This window comes from Cavia porcellus, unplaced genomic scaffold, assembly GCF_034190915.1.
Source record: "Cavia porcellus strain 051 isolate PalLab524CR breed Dunkin Hartley unplaced genomic scaffold, mCavPor4.1 scaffold_1, whole genome shotgun sequence".
NCBI classification, from domain to species: domain Eukaryota; kingdom Metazoa; phylum Chordata; class Mammalia; order Rodentia; family Caviidae; genus Cavia; species Cavia porcellus.
The window spans coordinates 131157717-131177424 of record NW_026947484.1 but is presented as its reverse complement, the minus strand read 5'-3'; the positions used below and the strand labels follow the sequence as shown (position 1 = coordinate 131177424).

Sequence of the window (19708 nt, the reverse complement as noted above, 5' to 3'; positions counted from 1 at the left end):
AGTGCATAAGCCTTTTTGCATCACAGCCTGAATGCGGTAATTGATTATTATGGGGTATAAAGCCTCCTTCAATCACCCTCCTGGAATGAACTTTGAATTTTCATTCTGACTTTAGATTTCTGTGAGGCTAATGTCTTTGTTTAAACTAGGAAGCACATTCTAATTTCATGCTTGCCAAATTTTGCCTTCTCTCCTTCCCTTCACAGAAACTGGTCTTTAATAAGCTTGCTGCAAACCAAAGTCCATCCTAAGAGTTTCCTTCTCAGGTAACTCAAATTGTGATACTGAGTCTTATTTATTGAGAGTGGTTATGGATTTAAGAAGCCAGATTGAAAAATAATAATAATAATAAACAGTAAGGAATAAAATTTAATAAGCAAGAATGGGTGATTCTTTCAAGTAAGTTTGCTTTTGGAGACTGGAGGATGAACAGAATTAAATATTAAGGGCTCACCACCCTGTCCTTTCTTTGGTGTTGGAGATGGAAGCTTGAAGATAATCAATAGTTATAAAGTGCTTTGTAATTGAAGTAACCTTTAATACAGTGAACAGTAGTTAAAGTCAAATATAGTTGGACAGAAGAATTCCTCAATTGGTACTACCTCATTAAGAAGTTAGGGGAATGAGTAGTAATGTTTTAAGAAGACTAAAATAACCCTTCAATTGGCTTCATACATGAGTAATAAAAATAACTTTTTATAGGAAACAAAACTCGGAGTGAATGAATGAATCACCTATATGACACTTATAATTTGACCAAAGCATGACCACAGTAGAGAAGGAAGGTGTAGTGGGTGTAGAAGCAAAGTCTAGGTAAAAAGGGAAAAAAAGACACTTCTTTTTAACTGGGAACAATAAATTGCGAGCCACAGGAAGCGTCTAAAATCTCTCACATCAGGAACTCAGGACGACTTCAAAAAGCCCACTGATGTCTTTGTAACATTGGCAGGCGAGAAAAATTTAGGCAAGCGAGCTTAAAAGCAGAAACTTTTCCAATGACCCCGGAAGCAGTTTCTTTGCATAGATATCAAGGGACTCTAATTGTATGATTAGTTCCTTGATCCGGAAGAAGAAACAACAAACTTGATTTGTGATTGGATTGCATCATAAGGGCGGAGCGTTAGCAAGCCATTCACCTTGGGAGCCGGACGTGACGAAGGCAGAAGCCACCAGCAAAGTTTTGCTCTTGGCTGGCGGCGTCGATGGGCGGAGCCCAACGCAGTCTTCTAAATGGAGCCGGCTCTGATGGAGGCGGTGCCAGAAAACCAGACCTCTCCGCGTCCGCCAGTGATGGCTGCGGAGCAGTCGCGTAGCTCTGTGGGGCGGAGATTTGGACCGATTCTAGGCACCCCTAGAGTTTGGAGGGCGGCGTCTGTTCCACAAATCTTCCGGCCTTTCGGAAGTGCGCCGCCTCTCTTCAGAGGCTGGGGATACGCCCTTCAGGAAAGCCCGCCCCAGCACTCCGTAGTTGCTGGCAGCTGCAGCCCGATATTCTCTCGCTCTGGTTCTCTCCCCCGAGAGAATTCTAGCTGTGTACTACCCACGTTCCTAGATGTACTGTCCCCCGCCACTCTTAAAATGTCCAGTAACCCTCAGAGGGTCTTCCTGAAACCCGCAGAGGAAAATTCAGGCAACGCCTCGCCTTGGTAAGTACTGTTTTTGAATATCCACGCACCCGCCTCTCGCCGTCTGTCAGCTGGACTCCGGTCCTCGGGTTTCTCTGAGGTCTGAAATTGAAAGGCTTCAGTCCCTCCGGAGTGCGTCACTTAAGTGCGGAGCACTTGTGTTTGCTGAACCGGAGCTCAGAGAGCGCTTTCTGCCGGGCAAGTGAATCTCCTTAGAACCTGATGCCTTTTGCCATTGTCCTGGCTCTGCAGGACTAAGTGGCTCAAGTTTCAAAGGCAGACAGTAGAGCTCCACTGGAGAGAGAAACCAACATGGCCGACGCTCTTGTGTGAGCAAAACATTCTGGAAAATTCTCTCAGGTAGGCAGGACACGCGCAGTCGGCAGGAATAGCAAATTCGTCCCGGGGGTGGGGTGGGACGGGGGGGCGCTGGACCATGAGTGAAAATAATCGTATTTTAATAGAGAGAGGATGTAACGTTGAACAGAAGTTGCTTTAGAGCAAGGAAATTCAGTATTTTAGGATTTCAGATAATAGCTTTGTATGAAGAGGAAATATTTCACATGTAAAATCATACATTTCAGATAGTGTATTTGAAGCTCGTATAATGAGACTATCGTCTGTATGGAGGAACAATGTTTAATGTGAGATTCAAGTATTTACAGACACTTGTAAATCTAGAAAACAGTATTTTTAAAAGCTTATATTACGATGAAATGGGAACGACTGTATAGGCAGAAAGTTTTAAAAAGTACGTCCTATGGTGTGTGGGTATATTATATTTGGTGAGAAAAAGAGTAGCAAATAGGCCTGCAGAAAGAAAATCAAGAACAGAACATGGAAATTAAAACTTGACAAAAGTTATGAAAGAGATTCATATTTGAAGAAAATCAGGCAGTTATTCCACTTTTGTGCCCATTTGTATTTATGAGACAAAATGTCACAGTGTCCAATATTTACATATTTTAAGAATTGAAAGAGTATAAAATGAGAATTACTTAGTGCAGGAAAAAAAAAGTACAGTGCTGTTTAAGATTTAGCTGTTACATATAAAAATGCAACTTTAAATCTGTGCAAATTATAGCTCAGGGCTCATGATTAATTCTCTACATATTATAGCTCAGGACACTGGTTTCTTTTAATTGCAAGTAGGTGCAGAACCTATGAAGAAGAGTCGTCTATACAGCTTAGTAGCACAAGTGCCTGCCTGGCAAACACAAGGTCCGGAGTTCTATTCCCAGTACAAAAATAAAACAAAACTATGATGAAATAATTTTTTTTTAAGTACCTGGTCTCATAGTGTTGCCCAGTCTGGGCTAGGGATATAGCTCAGTGGCATAGCACCTGCCCAACAAGCCCAAGATCCTGAGTTCCATTCCCAGTATGAAAAAAAGGTATTGCCCAGTCCTGACCTCAAACTCCTGTGCTCAAGTGATTTCTAGCCTCAGCGTCCTTAATGCCTGAGACTACAAGTGTTTCCTGCTGTGTCTGATGTAATGGTGATTCTTTAAAAGCGTGAACAATATTATGAAAGGAAATGTCACTAACAGTGGTGAGCTAAAACATTGAAGAGTTGCCCAGAAACAACTATTTGTCTTCAAAGCCATAAAAAGAGCAAGTTTTTCTGTGTATATGTTGTTTTTTTAAAATTTTTGGAAGGTTGGATGAGGCAGAGATGGTACCCTATATATAGGTGTGAAGTAGAATTAGCCTTTAATGTTTAATTTCTCTGTCTTCTGATATCTGCCTATTTAGTGACATCTGATTTATCATAACTTACAGGCAAATCATTTTAGGACTGAATTCCTTTTCAATACCAGAAATTTTAAAAAGTATTGTGTACTAGAACAGTTTTACCAAGTTTCTAATCCTTTGCTGTTTTTGGATTTTTGAAAAAACATTACAAGTTGAATTATGTTTTGGTAATGTTCATAAACTCTTCAAGTTCATTAGCACACCAGTTTATGAATTGTCTTCATTATGTTTGCATGCATTTATTTCTTGCATCACTGAATATTTACATCGTATAGTTTGAACATTTATCAGATGTCTTTCTGAAGTTGATACTTTATTTATTGAATAATTCTAGTCTGTTTTATTAGTAATAATATGTATGACATTCAAATATAAGTATGTAAATAATATTACCTCTTTTTATTGGAAATTTAATTTTCTCTTCTGATCGCCTTTTGTAGTTCTGAATTGTTTTTCTTCATAATATGATGTATAACTTTATTTTCTATAGATACTTGAATTTTTATTGAGTAACTGCTCCTAAAAGAGTTTTCCTTAATATGATAATAGAATGTTTATTGCTTGGAGTATCCAATTCATATAAGCATAAAATGTAAAATACAATTTTAACCTTGTCAGTGCAAAGGAAAAATGTAGAATTTGTGATAGTACCTTTTTATTTACGTTTGCATTGACATTGAGTATCTACGTATATACATGTATGATAGATTGTACTAAATAGGGAAGTGAAGAATAGAATGCCAGCTATGTCAATGAGAAAATTTATAATGCTGTGGGAACTCAGGAGTTCTGATGTAATATGTTTTATATCTTTGTGCAAGAGAGGATAAAGAGGAAGGAAGCTGTAAGAAGAATCTCAGGTGTGCTTTACTTGGCTTCAGAATTAACCTGCCCAATTAGAAGGAATTAGTGAATGAAGCCAACATTGTGGTTCGTTACTAACAATTGGCATTTGCTTGATTTTGTACCATGAGCAGAATAAGCAGGTAGCACTTAAGGGTTTGTTTTCCCTTGATAAAAATATTAGACTTCATCTATTGGAGATTATTCAAAGGATTTTGAAAATTGACACAGGTGTGTATTTTAGATAATTGGTGGTAGTATAGATTTGGAGGTTCAGTTTATGAGTAATTATTCTATTTGAGGTGCCTTCTCAGAGATTTGGGGAGCCGGAACAGGCTGATGTGGAATAAGTATTGGAGTCAAATAAAAAGAATGGAAAATAGACCTTGTTAGCAAATTGTTATGAAGAAAGAGGGATCAATTACAGTGCTATTTTTCAGGGTCGAAATTAGTTCATTAACTGAAATGAGGAATACTGCACATTAAGAAAGCAATCAGAAAGAAATTTGAATCTGAAACTTGCACAGTCAGACCTGAAAATAGATATTTTTGAATTATTAGCTTAGAAATATAACCAAAGCCTATGATTATTTTCAAATAATAGGAATTGGGATGTCATGTTAGCAGTTGGTATCTATATGCCCTTAACCTTTTGTTTTCGAAAGTCCAGCTGAAATTACTATCCTCAGCAGGAAGATTGGTTTGGTTAGAAAAACATGTCATCACTAGTTGAGTATGCTTAGTTGTGCATATTTTATTATCTTTATATTTGTGTTTTGTGGAAGAGTTGACAGGAGAAAATAAGATAAACATATTACATGGGCCAATTGAGATCCCTTGTATGTTAGTTACATAGAATAATGGGTTTCATTTTGGCATATTGTTATTCATTTGACATATGATATAATTTCATTATTTTTACTCCCATTATCCTCCTTTTCTTCTCTTCCCTTTCCCTTCTTCATTGCTCATAGTTGTCCTTCTATTCAGTGTCTCAGTTCAAGTAGCAGCTGGTTGGTAGTTACATGTTGATGATTCTTTTTAAATGTTCGAACTAGAGGGTAGGGTACAGAATTTGATTCTAGTTTTAGTTCTGATATTAACCAGCAGAATATATTTAAGAAAATAAAATCTTTGTAAAATTTTAGTTCATCTTTTAAATGGCAATGTTTTCTAGGTCGGAAAAAAAGTATATTGATTGAAAGAGTATAAATTTCACCCTGGTATATCATTTTTCTCTGTAACATTCTGCATTGCAGTATTAATGCTTAGATCTCATTCTGTTTTGTTGCCATGAAACTATGAATTTTTTTATAGCTTGTAGGACTCAATTCAGTTAACATTCATGTCTGTAAACATTAGTTGCTGTATTAGATGTAAAGGATATAGATACAGATAGAATAACCTATCTTTATGAAATTAATGAATTATGTTAATTATATAAACCTCTATTGACTTGGAAGAAACAATGCTTCTCTTTTTGGAGGGAAAATGGGAGAAAAAAAAAGAGGTAATCCAGTGATATGAAAATGTATGCAGTAGTCAGAAAAATTTCATGGGTGTAATACAGAGAGTATCTGATGTAGTTTGTGAAGTATCAGCAATTTGTGTGATTTGTTTAAATACAAGGTATTTAAAAAATGCCTTTACACACAGCATAATGGGTTTAAGTAATTTAAAAGAATGAATTCTGCTTTTTGAAACTTCTGATTTGTTAGGCATATTTTACTGATAAGTGAAATTCATAATAATACTAAAGGAGATATACAACCAAAGAAATGTATAATAGTTTACTTGAGATGGTGATTGGAAAGAACCATACCATTTTTAAGTAATATTCTTTGATGGTTTATTAGGCTTGGTATTTGAAAACAATAGCAAAATCACTGATATATTCTCTCCCCTTAAGGAGTTTTAATGTTACTAAGGAAAACAATATTAATTCATTTCTTAAAATACATATAGCAGATGAAAAGCAATAATATGGCATTATAAAATTCTAGCATTAGCAGGACTTAAGGGAATGTTTTAGAAATTACAAAATTGAAAGAAAATGAGTTTGAGTGACTAGCAGATACTACTTTTAGAAGACGGAATTTGAACTTCATTTCATGTTGTTGGAGGAAAATAAATTATAAAGAATACTTAAGTAATGAGCATGGCATACTCCAGAATAGCAAAAGTCTTTCTGGTTAGAGCAGAGATTTCATGTAAAGAAGTAGTAGATGATACTGTTTTAAAGGTTGGTTGGGGCTACCTACTGTTTGTAGTTTTCTCTTCAAACTAAATTGACTACTGAAGAATACTGAAACACTGAGCAAGAAAGCAATAGGATTAAAACAATATTAGTGTGCCAGAGACACATAGTAGTTGCAATGTGAGGGGCTAAATATCAGAACAAAATACAGGGGTGAGATTAAAAAGTGCTAGATACAAAGTAATGAGGGCTAATTTAGATGATGAATGTCACAATGGTGAAAAGATGGATAAAATCTGTTAAAAAGAATAGATTTGGTGATCCATTCAGTCTACATTTCTTGACTATGCCATTTGTAAGCATATATAGGGTGTTATGAATGAATCAGAAGTGAGTAAAAAGGATGGCAAATATAAGTCAGAGATGACTAGGTGATTTACAATCTATATCATCTGGAAAATAGTTTACCACGTAGATGGGTGGTAAGGTATAGCACTAGTTTTTCATATAGAATAATTTCAATTTGTTGAATTTAAAGTAAAATATTAAATGAAAATGTTTGGTAAGGCATCAACAATACATTGAACAATACTGATCAATATTGGGAACAGTAAAAGTGTGTACTTATAGGAGCCCTTACTGCAAAGGTGCTACTAAAAGAAAATAGCTGAAATCACAAAAATTGTTTTCATCACTAAGGAGGAATATCTTGAAGGAGAAAAACAGGATCAAAAAATACTTTAGACAGTAGTCATGTGAATAGTTAAAATGCAGAAAATGAATAAGAAAAGGAACATTATAAGAGTGAGAAGAAACTAACATAATGGAAACCATGGACAGGAAAAAAAATTCCAGATGGAAGAGTTAATTAGCCAGCAATGTTGATTGCAACTGAGACCATGTAGGAATGGAGATAAAGTGAAATTTGACTGTAAGGATATAATCTGAAATACAGGTTTTGGTACATCATAGGAAAGAAAATAGACTGCAAAAGATTGGCTTCAAGACAACTTCTGGATTATGAGTGGTTCTTTTTTTATTGAATTTTTAATTGTGGTTTGTTAACACTATCCATGGACTTCCTATCACTGAACTTGGCATGTGACTCGCAATCATTTTTCTTAAGTTTATGGGATGTAGACATCTATATGAATAATCTTTTTGTTATCTAGTCTTTTTTCAGTACAAAGATCTTTCTCCAGTGATCTTATTTTTCATTCTGTTGCAGCCATCCACTTTTGTACTCCTTGTTAGTAGATGAAATTTCTGAGCCTACAAAATTATAGATTCAGGCATCCTGATTTCTAAATGCTAGTTCCTAGGTTTCAAGCTTTCTTGTTAAACATTAACCCTATTTGTGATGGTGGGGCGCGAGGTTCTGGGGTTTTGAGCCAAAGCCTTTCACATACTAAGCACATGCTCTACTACTGAAGTACATCTTCAGCCCTCACTGTGTACTGTACTTTAACTTACCTGTTCAATAATCCTTTAATCTTTGCATTGTAGCATTTTATTCTCATTTCCTTCTTATTTAGTTTAGGTTCTGTTTCATTATTTCAATAGTTCTTACTGAAATCTTAATGTCTGTTTCTCTTTTCTAATTTTTATTGCACGATCCTGAAGCTGTCAAATTCTGGGTGAACTCTGCAGTATGATTTCTTACCTTATGTCTAGTGAAAGAAGGAAAATCTCATAACAGCATAGATTGGTGATCCTATAAATTTATAATCACCACCTGTTTCACTATCACTGGTAATTCTTAATATTTTCCGGGGCCATCTTACTCTCATAAAGAGGGTTTAAGATGTTCAGTTCACATTGAACCTCTCCGTATGTTTGCTCTTATTCTTGGTAAATGATATCATATCCTTTTCATATGAAAAATAAAGGTCATTAAGAGCTATAAGCTTACTTGCAAATGCATCTAACCAATCCCAGTGGAAGGAGATACTTCTTCAGCTTTCGTTAAGATTCAGTCCTTCCACCTATATTTTGTTTCTCCTTTCCTATTTTTTTCTCATTTTTGCTGATCATCTCTTTTGCTCCTTAAATAACAGTTTCTCTCTCTTGACTGGCTTACATGAGTGTTTATTTACATATTGGTTCATCTTGTCTTTTTAAAAAGACCATTGGGCATGTTGGCACATGCCTATAACTCTAGCACTTGGAAATCTTAGACAGGAAGATCACTCTTTAGTGTGAGGCCAGTTGAGGCTACAGATTGAGTTCAAGGCCTGCTTAAAACATATAGTGAGACCCTGTCTCAAAAAACTGAAAATAAAATAAAATAAGAAAGATTCCTTTGATCCTTTTTCTCCTGTAGTTACTGTACTTGCCCTACTTTTACTCTTTATAGTATAAGTTCTTAAAAGTTAACCACTTGCTATGTTTATATGTACTCCCCAGATACTTCTTTCCCCACTAATCTACTCTTACTAAAGCCAGGAATGATTCCCATACCATTATTCCTGGTGTACATTTTAATCATCCCACTTGGCATCTCACAAACTATTAGTGGAATTGCTCAGTTTTCTTAAAACCCATTTTCCCATTGGCTTCTGTTGGACTAGGAGCAATGGTTTTCCTTCTGTCATTTTAAATATAAAGGACACTCACTGAAATGTTTTAAGTAGGGAAGGACCAATTTTAGTGTGCTAAATGAACCAAAAAGAAAGGAGATACATATGACTGAAAGTAAAAAGATTAATTATGAAGTCAGAAATGATATTTGCCTGGACTAGAGGCAAATACAAGAGAAACTCAAGCAGTAATATGAATAAGAGTTTTTGATAGATTGGACATAGGGTTTGAGGAAGAATATACAGGCTCTGACTCAGGCACCTATTATAGATGAGAAGTTCAAGAATTTGGGGATTTGGGTAAGCAGATACATAAGATTCTTATAGGAAGTATTACGGGGGACATTTAGATACATAAGTCTGAATCTCAAAGTATGCATAAAAATAATGAAATTATTGATACATAAGTGATCATTTAATTAAATGAATTAAACGACCACTTATGATCATTTATTTAATTTATTTATGTAGAAGAAATTAGTAAGGAGTACAGAATAGGAAGAATTTTGTTCTTCAAGTAGGATGAATTAGCAAAGACAGCTGACGGCCTTGGAGAAAGGACAAGAAAAGAAGCAAGTATATTTGTACTACATCAAATGCATCATTTATCTCACTTATTGTTAATCACTTATACATTTCTATGCACTCAGTAATTTTTAGGAAATACAGGTTGAGTGTAGTTGAAGATGTAGCAAACATTTTCTGTAAAGGGCCAGATTGTAAATATATTGGGCTTTGAGAATCATATCTGCAGTGACTTTTCAACCCTACTGTTGTAGCTCAAAAGCACCTATATACAAAATATTTTTTTGGAAAATGAGTGTGACTAAGTGTTTAAGTTTATAGATTCTGAAATTTGAATCAGATATAGTTTTCATGTCACAAAATGTCATTTTGACTTTTTTTGTTCATTTAAAATACAACAGCCATTCTTGGTTTGTAGGTTGCACAATAACAGAGTAGACCAAAATTTGGCCTACCCGCTATAGTTTTAATACCTGTTTCCTCTGATCTAGCTTGATGCCTGAACCATAACACTCAGTATATTTTCATTTAATGAATTAATGTTGAATAAATTCTTATCTGTTTGGTGTGTGTGTGTGTGTGTGCTGGTTTGATTTGGTTTGGTTTGGTTTTGCCAGGAGTCAGGAGATGAAAGAGTGACTTTGCTGCTTCAAGCACTGGAAGTAAGAATTTAGGCTTTTCTTTGCATTTAGAAATTTAGTTTGCTAAAAGGCAATATAATATTTTGCTATTAATGACTGAGATTTTTAAAAATACATTTAATAGTTAGAAAACACACCATTCCACTTTGAAGAGTCTTAATTAACCTTTGTCTTTATGTTTTTTCTTTATTTGGTCTTTGTCATCTCATCTAAGACAATAATTTGTTTGTGAACCATGTACTGTGCGTTTGTGTTGCAAGAATTTAGCATGTAAGGAAGTATGTAGGTAACGCTGGTTGATAGTGACAACTTGTGATACAACTCATGAAGCAAATTAACTGGTATATTATAGGTTAATTGTAAAGGAATGACAAAGATAGTTAAGTTAGCCAGAGAATTATCTCTTAGAAAGTATTATTTATGTTGATACTTGAAATCTATGAAAAATGATGTGTGGGGGTTATCTAAACATGATAAATCCTAAAGTCCCTTAAGATCTACGTATTTTCCAGAAACTGCAAGATTGTTTTAGTATAAATATTTTGAGATGTTTATATTCAGGCAATCCTGTAGTCATTGATTATACAAATGGATTAGTATATGTTGGCTTTTCTTGAAGTATGACAATCTGTTTTAAGAAACAACTCATAAGCATGGGCATCAAAATTAGCTATGTTCAAAAAATACTGGTGTCCATTCTGGTCATCTTTATAAAAACTATTCAGCTAAAATTACCATGGTATTTATTATACATAAAATTCCCATGGTGTTGATTGTATGTAAACTTGTATGAACTGATAGGTAATTGATGATAAACTAAATAATTGCTGTATTTAAAACTTATTTAACACTAAACCTTAAATGTGCTGAAACAATAAGCAATACTCAGAAAGTTGTCTTGTATGAGTAACTGTTAAGTCTACAGTACAAAAATGTGGCAAACTAGATGTCATCGTAAGATGTCTTAAGGAAAATAAAGTGATAATAAGAACTTGTGAGTCATTGTCAGTGTGAAGAAGATATAACAGAGTTGGAAGTTAAAAATAGAGAAATCAAATAATTAGAGGTGAAATTACTGCATAGTAACAGTAAAAGAAAAACAAGAAAAAAGAATTTAAGGAGAAGGAATGAGTCTATTCTAGTACCATTATATTATACAGAGCAAAATAATAAATACTGCTATCTCATATTCATTGTGTAATTTTGTGAAGAGGTCTCAACCTGAGTTGACTATATTTCTTCTTCAGTAAATTTGGTTTGCAATATTTCACTTTGACATTGAAAATAGGAAATCGTATTCGTTTAATATTTAAGATAATATTTGCAAATACTAATTTCAAAATAAAATGTGTATACCATGAGTATGCTGTATTTATTTACTCAAAATGTTCTTTTAAGTGTTTCAGGCTGCATGTACCAAGTAGTTCAGACGATTGGCTCGGATGGAAAAAATCTTCTGCAGTTACTTCCAATTCCTAATTCTTCTGGAAATCTTGTTCCACTAGTTCAATCTCCAGTCATATCTGATGCTTTGAGAGGGAATACAGGAAAACCAGTGCAAGTTACTTTTCAGAATCAGATTTCCAGCTCCTCCACAAGTACGTCAGTTCAATTGCCCATTTTACAGCCAGCCAATTCTTCAAGCTATTTTCTTACAAGAACAGTAGATACAGCAGAAAAAGGTAGAGTTACTTCTCTGGGAACTGAAAATTTTGTTTCTTCATTTTCTAAAGTTAAGAGTCATGGTGTGAAACTTGATGGACCCACCATGAAACCATATGCTGTTCCTCCCTCAACACAAAGTGATTCATCTTACATTGTATTCAATCCCTCAAGTCTTCCAATGACTGTGAAATCTCCAGTTTTGCCTTCTGGGCATCATTTACAGATTCCAGCCCATGCTGAAGTGAAGTCTATACCTGCATCATCATTGCCTCCTTCAGTTCAGCAAAAGATACTTACAGCTGCAACCAACAGTACCTCAGGAACAGTTGAGGCCTCCCAAATACCAACAGTTATTTATGTAGCTCCTGTAAATACAGTAAAAAGTGTAGTTACCAAGAACTGTCAAAATATTTACCCAAAACCTGTTAGAGAAATACCAAAACCAATGATACTCAATACCACACAAATTCGAGCAAAAGTTGCTACAGAGACACAATTAAAAGGTGGTCAGCATTCTCAAGCTACTCCAGTGAAATGGATTTTTCAAGAACATCTACAACCTTGTACTCCATCTCTTGTTCCTGTTAAATCTTCAAATAATGTGGCATCAAAAATTTTAAAAAGTTTTGTAGATGGGAAAAGTTTGGGAGATAATACTATTAGTATGTCACTTAGTGGGACACAATCTATAAATATGCCTTTAAGAGATAATGCATTGGTTATGTTTAAGGGGAAGGTCTATCTGTTGGCTAAAAAGGGAGTGGATACTCTGCCATCACAAACTGACCAGAATTCTATTTCTGTTGATGCTTCACTAAGAAAAGACACATCACAGATAGTGAGTTCAAGTCCAGTCACAGAAATATCCAAAGAGGTTGTAAATATTGTTTTAGCTAAAAGTAAATCTTCCCAGATGGAGAGAAAATCACTTTCAAATACTCAGATTTCTTCCATGGTCAATGTAAGTTCAGAGAAGAATAAAAAAGTGGAGAAACCATCTCTTTCTACCACAGACCCAAATAATATGAACCAACCTAGTAACTACCCAAAACAGAGTAAGACTCTATTCACAAAACCACTGTTTCCAGATGGATTTAGTACAGAACAGAGTGCCCCAAGAAAAAGAAATATCATCCAGAGCATAGAGAAAATAAATTCCTCTATTGATGCAACAGCTGTTACTTCACAACAGTGTGTTTTCAGAGACCAAGAACCAAAGGTAATTTTTCCATGTCAGGATATTCTTATATATCTATATAGAAATTTTTCCTTTTTTAATTCTCAAACTTGTCTATGATACCTGTCTTCCTCCTCCCCTAATCATCACACACATAATTAAGTAAAAGCATTCATCTTAGTAAATGCTTGAGTACAATTTAGAGTCTAAGCAGTATCTTTTTCTTAAATCATTTTGCCTGCATATCTTTAATACAAAATTAAGCAAAAATCACAGAACAAGGATAAGAGAGTTGGGGAAGGATAATATAACTTCAAATACTTAGTAAAATTGTGTATGCATACATACATACACATATATATGTATATATATACACATACATGTATATATTTAGTGGCCTACTTTTAGTATGGAAGGAGATCACCATGCATATAGGTGGGCTGAGGTTTTGTTTTCTATTTTTTGTGTGATGTTGGTGAGGAGACATTATTTTTTTAGACACTAATGTAGAGTGGGGAGATGGTTAGCGATACCTTTTAGCCTGGATGGAGAGAAAATCGTTCTAGTCATTAGTGAAAATAGGATTTTTTTTATCAGCGTCTTTGAATACATTTTGTTGCTTTTGTTAAATTTTTGTAGGCAATTTTTTTCCTTTTTAAAATCTAATTATTCATCCCACTAAACATATCCACTAGCAACATGCATAGTACCTTCCTGTTCTGAATTTATGTGTGTTTGTATGCTTACTAAATACTTATACCCACATTTTCCTTATGTAGAAGTTTACTTAGTAATATTATTGTTTCACCCCTTCAGGACAGAATTTATTGAGCTCCAGAGACATAAGGAGGTAAATTCTGATAAGTACAATATTGATAAAAGACATATGACTTTTCCAGGAAACTAGTATCTAAATAGTGCAATGTAGATTATTATTAACTAGCCATTAGTGTCTATTCTATTCTCATTTTGGTTGCTTGAAAATGGACTGCCTGTTACTCTTTTTGTACAACAAATTAAATGAGAGATTGTAGAAGAATGTTTTAATTTGTATTCACTTAAATTCAGGTTTTCAATGTGGGTGGTAAAGTAAAAGTAAAGAAACCTTTAAAGCATCATGTGTTCTTATGGAAGACTGAATAGTCACTTTGTTGTCAGTGTGAAAAATAACTTTAGTAATTAGCAGCATTGTCTGTCTTTTCTTTTCTTAATTCCAGATACAGAATAAGATGGCATCAGTGCTAGAGAACCATACTCAAGAAAGCAAGGATGTGAAAGAGTCTGAAGAAAGCACTAATAAGGCGTTGTATTTGAAGAGTGATACTGAATTTAGAAAGATATTTGGTCTCACTAAAGATGTGAGAGTTTGTCTTACTCGAATTCCTGACCATTTGGACTGCGGAAAAGGTTTTGATTACCTTAGCAGTTTGGTGACGGATGGTACATACAGGAAGACAGAGTTTGTGGTGAAGGAAGAGAAAAACAAACAGGTAATAACAGGTTTTAATGTGTCCTTTGTAGCTAGTGCAAAGATAAATGTAATAATTTTCTTGATTTGCTTTTCAGTCTTGTGAGGTTAGTGTTAATGATGATTGTTACCAAGTTTACAAATACTTGTACCAAAACTGTGTTTAAAAGAACAATATATGCACAGATAAGAGGGCCTCCCCATTTAAGATTTTAAATTATTGTTCATCTACTGTTTTTTCTTTCCATTGTATTAAAAAGTAGCTATAATATTTTAACTACTTATCCTAATCCTACTTTGGAGACTTTACATAAAGGAAATAATTCAAAAATAGTAGTAAATATAACCTGGAAAATTGCAATATTTGTTCAGCCATTTTAAGCAACTTATATCACCATTAGTAATGGAAAGAAGTATCTCAATAACTTTACCTGCTGTTACTATATTTATGAATGAATGTGTCATTATGATTTAGTATTCCAAACTTTAGTTTTTCCCGTTGAAAAACTTCCACATGTACCCACTGCAAAGAAAAAGAGAAAAAAATCAGTTTTATTTCTCAAGTATTTCACAAGTACTGTTATATTTTGGTAGAAGGTCAGTATGGTTTGTAACATGTGACTTAAGCAGTCAAATTAAACAGTGAAATAAGCAGATTGTTCTCAGAGACTGTGATTAGGTACCACCTCATGGTACTGCACAGTGAGAGCTGTTTCTTTCATGCTATAGTTTATCTTCAGGAGATTTCATTGAGTTCTTCTTGATAGCTAAATATGTGTATGTACAAACTTTGTTAAATTTAAGAGTACAGTATATTATATATAAATATATGGCAATAACTTTTTTAAATCTTATTCCACATTGCAATAGAGTTGTGGTAAGAAAAGAAAAGCAAAAACCACTAAGAAGATGGATCACACAAAGAAGAGAAAAACAGAGAGTGCTTTTAATACAGTCATAAATGGGGAAGCAAATGTCACTTCTGAATCACTTAACAACATTTTACCAACTTCAGATATACCTCAATATAACATTCTCCCAAGCCCCAGCAAAACCGGAGAAGAAAAGAGAACCAATATAAAACACTATTCCCAAGGACAACAGGAGAAAGTTGCATCGAATTCAAATGTAATTTTCGAACAAAGTTATTCCTTTAGTAAAAACTATACTGAAGATATTTTCCCAGCAACACCACCAGAATTGGAAGAAACCATCCGAGATGAAAAAATAAGAAGACTTAAACAGGTACTGAGAGAGAAAGAAGCAGCTCTTGAAGAAATGCGTAAGAAAATGCAACAAAAATAACAAAATGTCCTATATTTAAAGACTTCAATGAAATAACTTTTAAAAACAGACCTTTTTTTATTAATACAGTACTCCCACATATTATATTCCATGATCCCAGTGGTTTTCTGAAACTGAAGATAATATTGAACCTTGCAGTTCTTGATACCCACTCCCATACCTAAGACTGCTACTTAAATACCAGTGTGGCCACACGGCAAAGGAATGATTTATGTTTTGAGCAGGACAGTATAAAATTGCATTGCACTGCTCAGAATTGACATACAATTTACGAATTATTTCTTGGAGTTTTCCATTTGGTATTTTGGACACCATGGAAAACAAAACTATGAAGGACTCCTGTAAGTTGATTATAGATGCATTCTGAAAGTGTTTTTGAATGTAAGACTTTTTTTTTTTCATCAGTTGATTTTAAAATTTAAGGAATACAGAAAAATTTGATTCACATGACATGTGAATAAAACACATAGGGTACCAGAACCATTGTGTTTAGATACCTGTTTTGAAAGGAAAAACGTTTTATTTTTCTACAGTCTTAACTGTAAGTTAAAGTATTTGTTTAGGTATTTGTACAGGGTTTTTGTTACTGTATCTTTAGCTAAATTGTTCATGTGTTGCTCCAATAAAGCTACTATATACTGTTGAAAGTTTGCAACTCAAGAGAAGAAATGAGCCATAAATATAACTTTACGATTGAGTTTGTGTACGTACTTTTGGTCTCCCATAAAATGATGGTGTCTTCTTTTCACCATTGTTCATTTCTTTTAATTTCATGAAAGAAAATGTATTATAATAGCATTATTTGAATTTTGAGATATTTCTAAAGAGTGAAAGATAGTTATTTTATAACTCTGCAAAGTTACTTTGTAAATCCAAAACAGTATTTAGAATTCAGGCTGTTTGAATGTTTGATATATTATTGTCTTAAAGTGATATGTTACTGGGCAGCAGTTCATTCTCCTTCTTTCCCTTTTTTTGCATATGTGTACATGTTAAATAGTATGAAAAGTAGATCTGAACACTTGTTACATTATTACTTATTAACCTCTGTATACTTTTTTTAATAGAATCATACATTTTTCTGTCAGGCTAATCTTTGATTTGGAAGAGGTTATGAGACTAGTGTGGACATAGGGATTAAGAATGAGGAAGAGAATAAAGTAATTAAAATGGTGAACAAGTTCTGGAAATGACACATTTAAAAAGAATTATACAATGGCAATAAAAATGGTAAAGCAGAAGATACTGAACAAGAGTGAAACAAATCGATCAATTAGATTCTTTTTAGTACCAGTTTTATGGAAATATTCACATACTGTGAAACTCACCCTTGTAAAGTGATTTTATGCAAAGGTGTACCTCTATCCATACTTAACTTCAGAACATTTTCAACATCCTCAAAGCTCATGTCCATTAAGCAGTCACCTTACTCCTCACTTCTCCATCTAAGCAACACAGTATTTAGATAGAATTACGTGTTGTGAACATTTTGTATACATGAAATTATATATTTACTTGTGTAACTTTTTTTTGTAGTTAATATTTTCAAGGTATGTTACGTTGTGGCATATATTGGTATTTCATTATTTATTGCCAAATAATATTCCATTGTACTGATACAGTCATCCCTCAGTGTCTGTGGAGATTGGTTACCCCAAGTTTACCAAAATACATGGATGTTCAATTACCTTATATAAGATGGCATAGTATTTGCATATGTTACTTACATAAGTACTTGCATATGTTCCTGCTGTGTAACTTAATAATTCATTCATCACTTATAATACCTAATACTGTATAAACTATGCATAGATAATTATACTGTATGGAAAATAATAACAAGGAAACAGTGTATTCAGTGCAGATGTATTTATTTTACAAAATTTTTGATACAATATTGGCTATGGAACTAACAAGTAAGTGGGCCAGTTGTACGACATTTTATTTGTTCATCTCTTACAGACATTTGGGTTGTTTCCATTTTGGGGTACTTAAAATATTTTGGTGAATTTTAATGTATAAATTTCAGTGTGAACATGTTTTCAATTCTTCTGGGTATATTCCAAGGAATTTAATTATTCAGTCACACTGTAACTCTTTATGTTTAACATGTAAGGCACTGCCAAGTTATTCAGTCATTTTGTTTCCCCAATTTCACTGCAGCACATCTTGTCAAGGTCACCAGTGATTGCCATGTTACTCTATCCTCTATCCCTAGGTTAGTTATCAAGCTTCATGATTTTTCAGTGAAACATGATTTCACAAATCAATACTTTCTTTCATAAATGTATAAATATTACAGAAGTCATATATGTGTATTACAGAAAATTAGAAAATATAGCAAATACTAAAACTTAAAGTAGCACATTCCCATCATTGAAAATTTATCACTTAAGATTTTAAAGTGTATCCTTTCTGAACTTCAAAAGTATTCCTCCATATATATATTTATATGTATATATGTTATCAGAATAAGCTTCCTAATTATGCTATTTTGTTTCGCACTTCTAAAGTCAACAGTTTATTCCTTTGAGTAAACTTTCATCTCTTCTAATATTGATGCCAGCTTCACCGGTTTGACCCCAGAATATGATTTGTATTTCTCCAAACCACTTCAAGTGTAGGACTGTGCATTTATGTTTCTCAGGAACACTGTCAAATGTAGGACTATGCATTTTTTTGTTTTACCCAATAAAGGTTATTTTCCTTTAACACGTTTTCATTATTTGCATTTAGCACATTTTATAAAACACACTGATGTTTTATTTTGTTTCTTTTTGTTTTGATAAACACCAGCCAGTTGTCCTTTATTCTTTGATATGCTTTTGGTTTCATAAAACCAAACTTCTCCTTAATTCAGCTTATTCTCCTCAGAGCTTTCATTTCCCTCCGCTTTCTACTCAGTTTTATGACCTCGTCAGTTTCATGGCTTTAAATGCTATGTTGACAAGTTGCAGTTTTTTTTTTTCAAATATGTCTCTTAGATTCCACATTTGTACAGCAAGCTGCCTTTTTAAATTCGTTAGATGTCTCAATAAATATCTCAAACTTATCCAAAAGAAAATAATGCTCTTTCTCTAAACTCCCTTTATCTACCATTATTTGCATTTTAACTAACAACAATTTCATTGCACCAGTTACTCTGCCCAAAATTTGTCATACTTGTTTCCTTTCTAATATCCTACTTCCTGATAAAAATTGGTGGGTTCTGGTTTTAGAATACTCCAAATATGACCAACTTCTATCCTCAGTGCAATGAATAGTGCTGGAATAGATTACTAGTAGACTCATAAATGGTCTCCTTTTTCTATTCTACTTTCTGTTTGACATAGAAATTAAAGAAAAATATTTCTACTTTATCTTTTTTTTTTTTTTAGCCTTTAAAATAGTGTAACAGTTGGGATATTGTTCAACTTCTTAGACGTTGGGATCAAATTATACACTGCTATCCTCAATTCCTTTGCCACACTAATTGGAATATAATACATTTTATCATATTCTGTTTTCCCACAAGAATTGTAGAATTTTCTAAATCAGATCTTTTGTCATCTTTAGTTGGATTCACTTTCTACATGTCTCTTCTTTACATTTATATTTCTGCATCTCTTCTTTCTTTTCTTCTCCTCACTTACTGTGAAATCTCTTCTCCCTGTCCTCTTGTATGTAGATGTCATTAAAATTTTTTCCCTTTCTTTTTTAAAGTGTATAGATGAAGCATGTGTGTATATGGAACTTAAGTGTTAATTTTTGATTTTGCTTGTATACTATTTTAGTTTTCCTCAGTATCCATTTGTATTTTCTTCTTTCCATCCTGCATATTGCCTCTCAGGTCTTCATTTTCCTTTCTTAGTGTAGAAGTACTATCAAATCATATTTTTTTCTTGTGTTTAATCTTTTCTTTTTACATAGTTTTTCTTCTTTTCTTCCT

At 33.6% G+C, this 19708-nt stretch overlaps 1 protein-coding gene across 4 annotated transcripts; it reads left to right on the top strand.

The window, feature by feature from the left end:
* Positions 1-1206: 1206 nt before the first annotated feature.
* Positions 1207-18492, top strand: Lrif1 (ligand dependent nuclear receptor interacting factor 1). Of its 4 annotated transcripts, XM_063255620.1 has the most exons (4): positions 1207-1646; positions 11564-13049; positions 14225-14497; positions 15346-18492. In XM_063255620.1, exons 1-4 carry the CDS (start codon positions 1231-1233, stop codon positions 15778-15780), a joined length of 2610 nt encoding a protein of 869 aa, XP_063111690.1. In that variant the 5' UTR covers positions 1207-1230; the 3' UTR covers positions 15781-18492. The 4 variants fall into 4 exon arrangements, with proteins under 4 accessions (XP_063111690.1, XP_063111691.1, XP_063111694.1 ...); XM_063255621.1 differs by lacking the exon at positions 11564-13049 and having other exon boundaries at positions 1487-1646; XM_063255624.1 differs by lacking the exon at positions 1207-1646 and having other exon boundaries at positions 11629-11763.
* The last annotated feature ends 1216 nt before the right edge of the window (positions 18493-19708 follow it).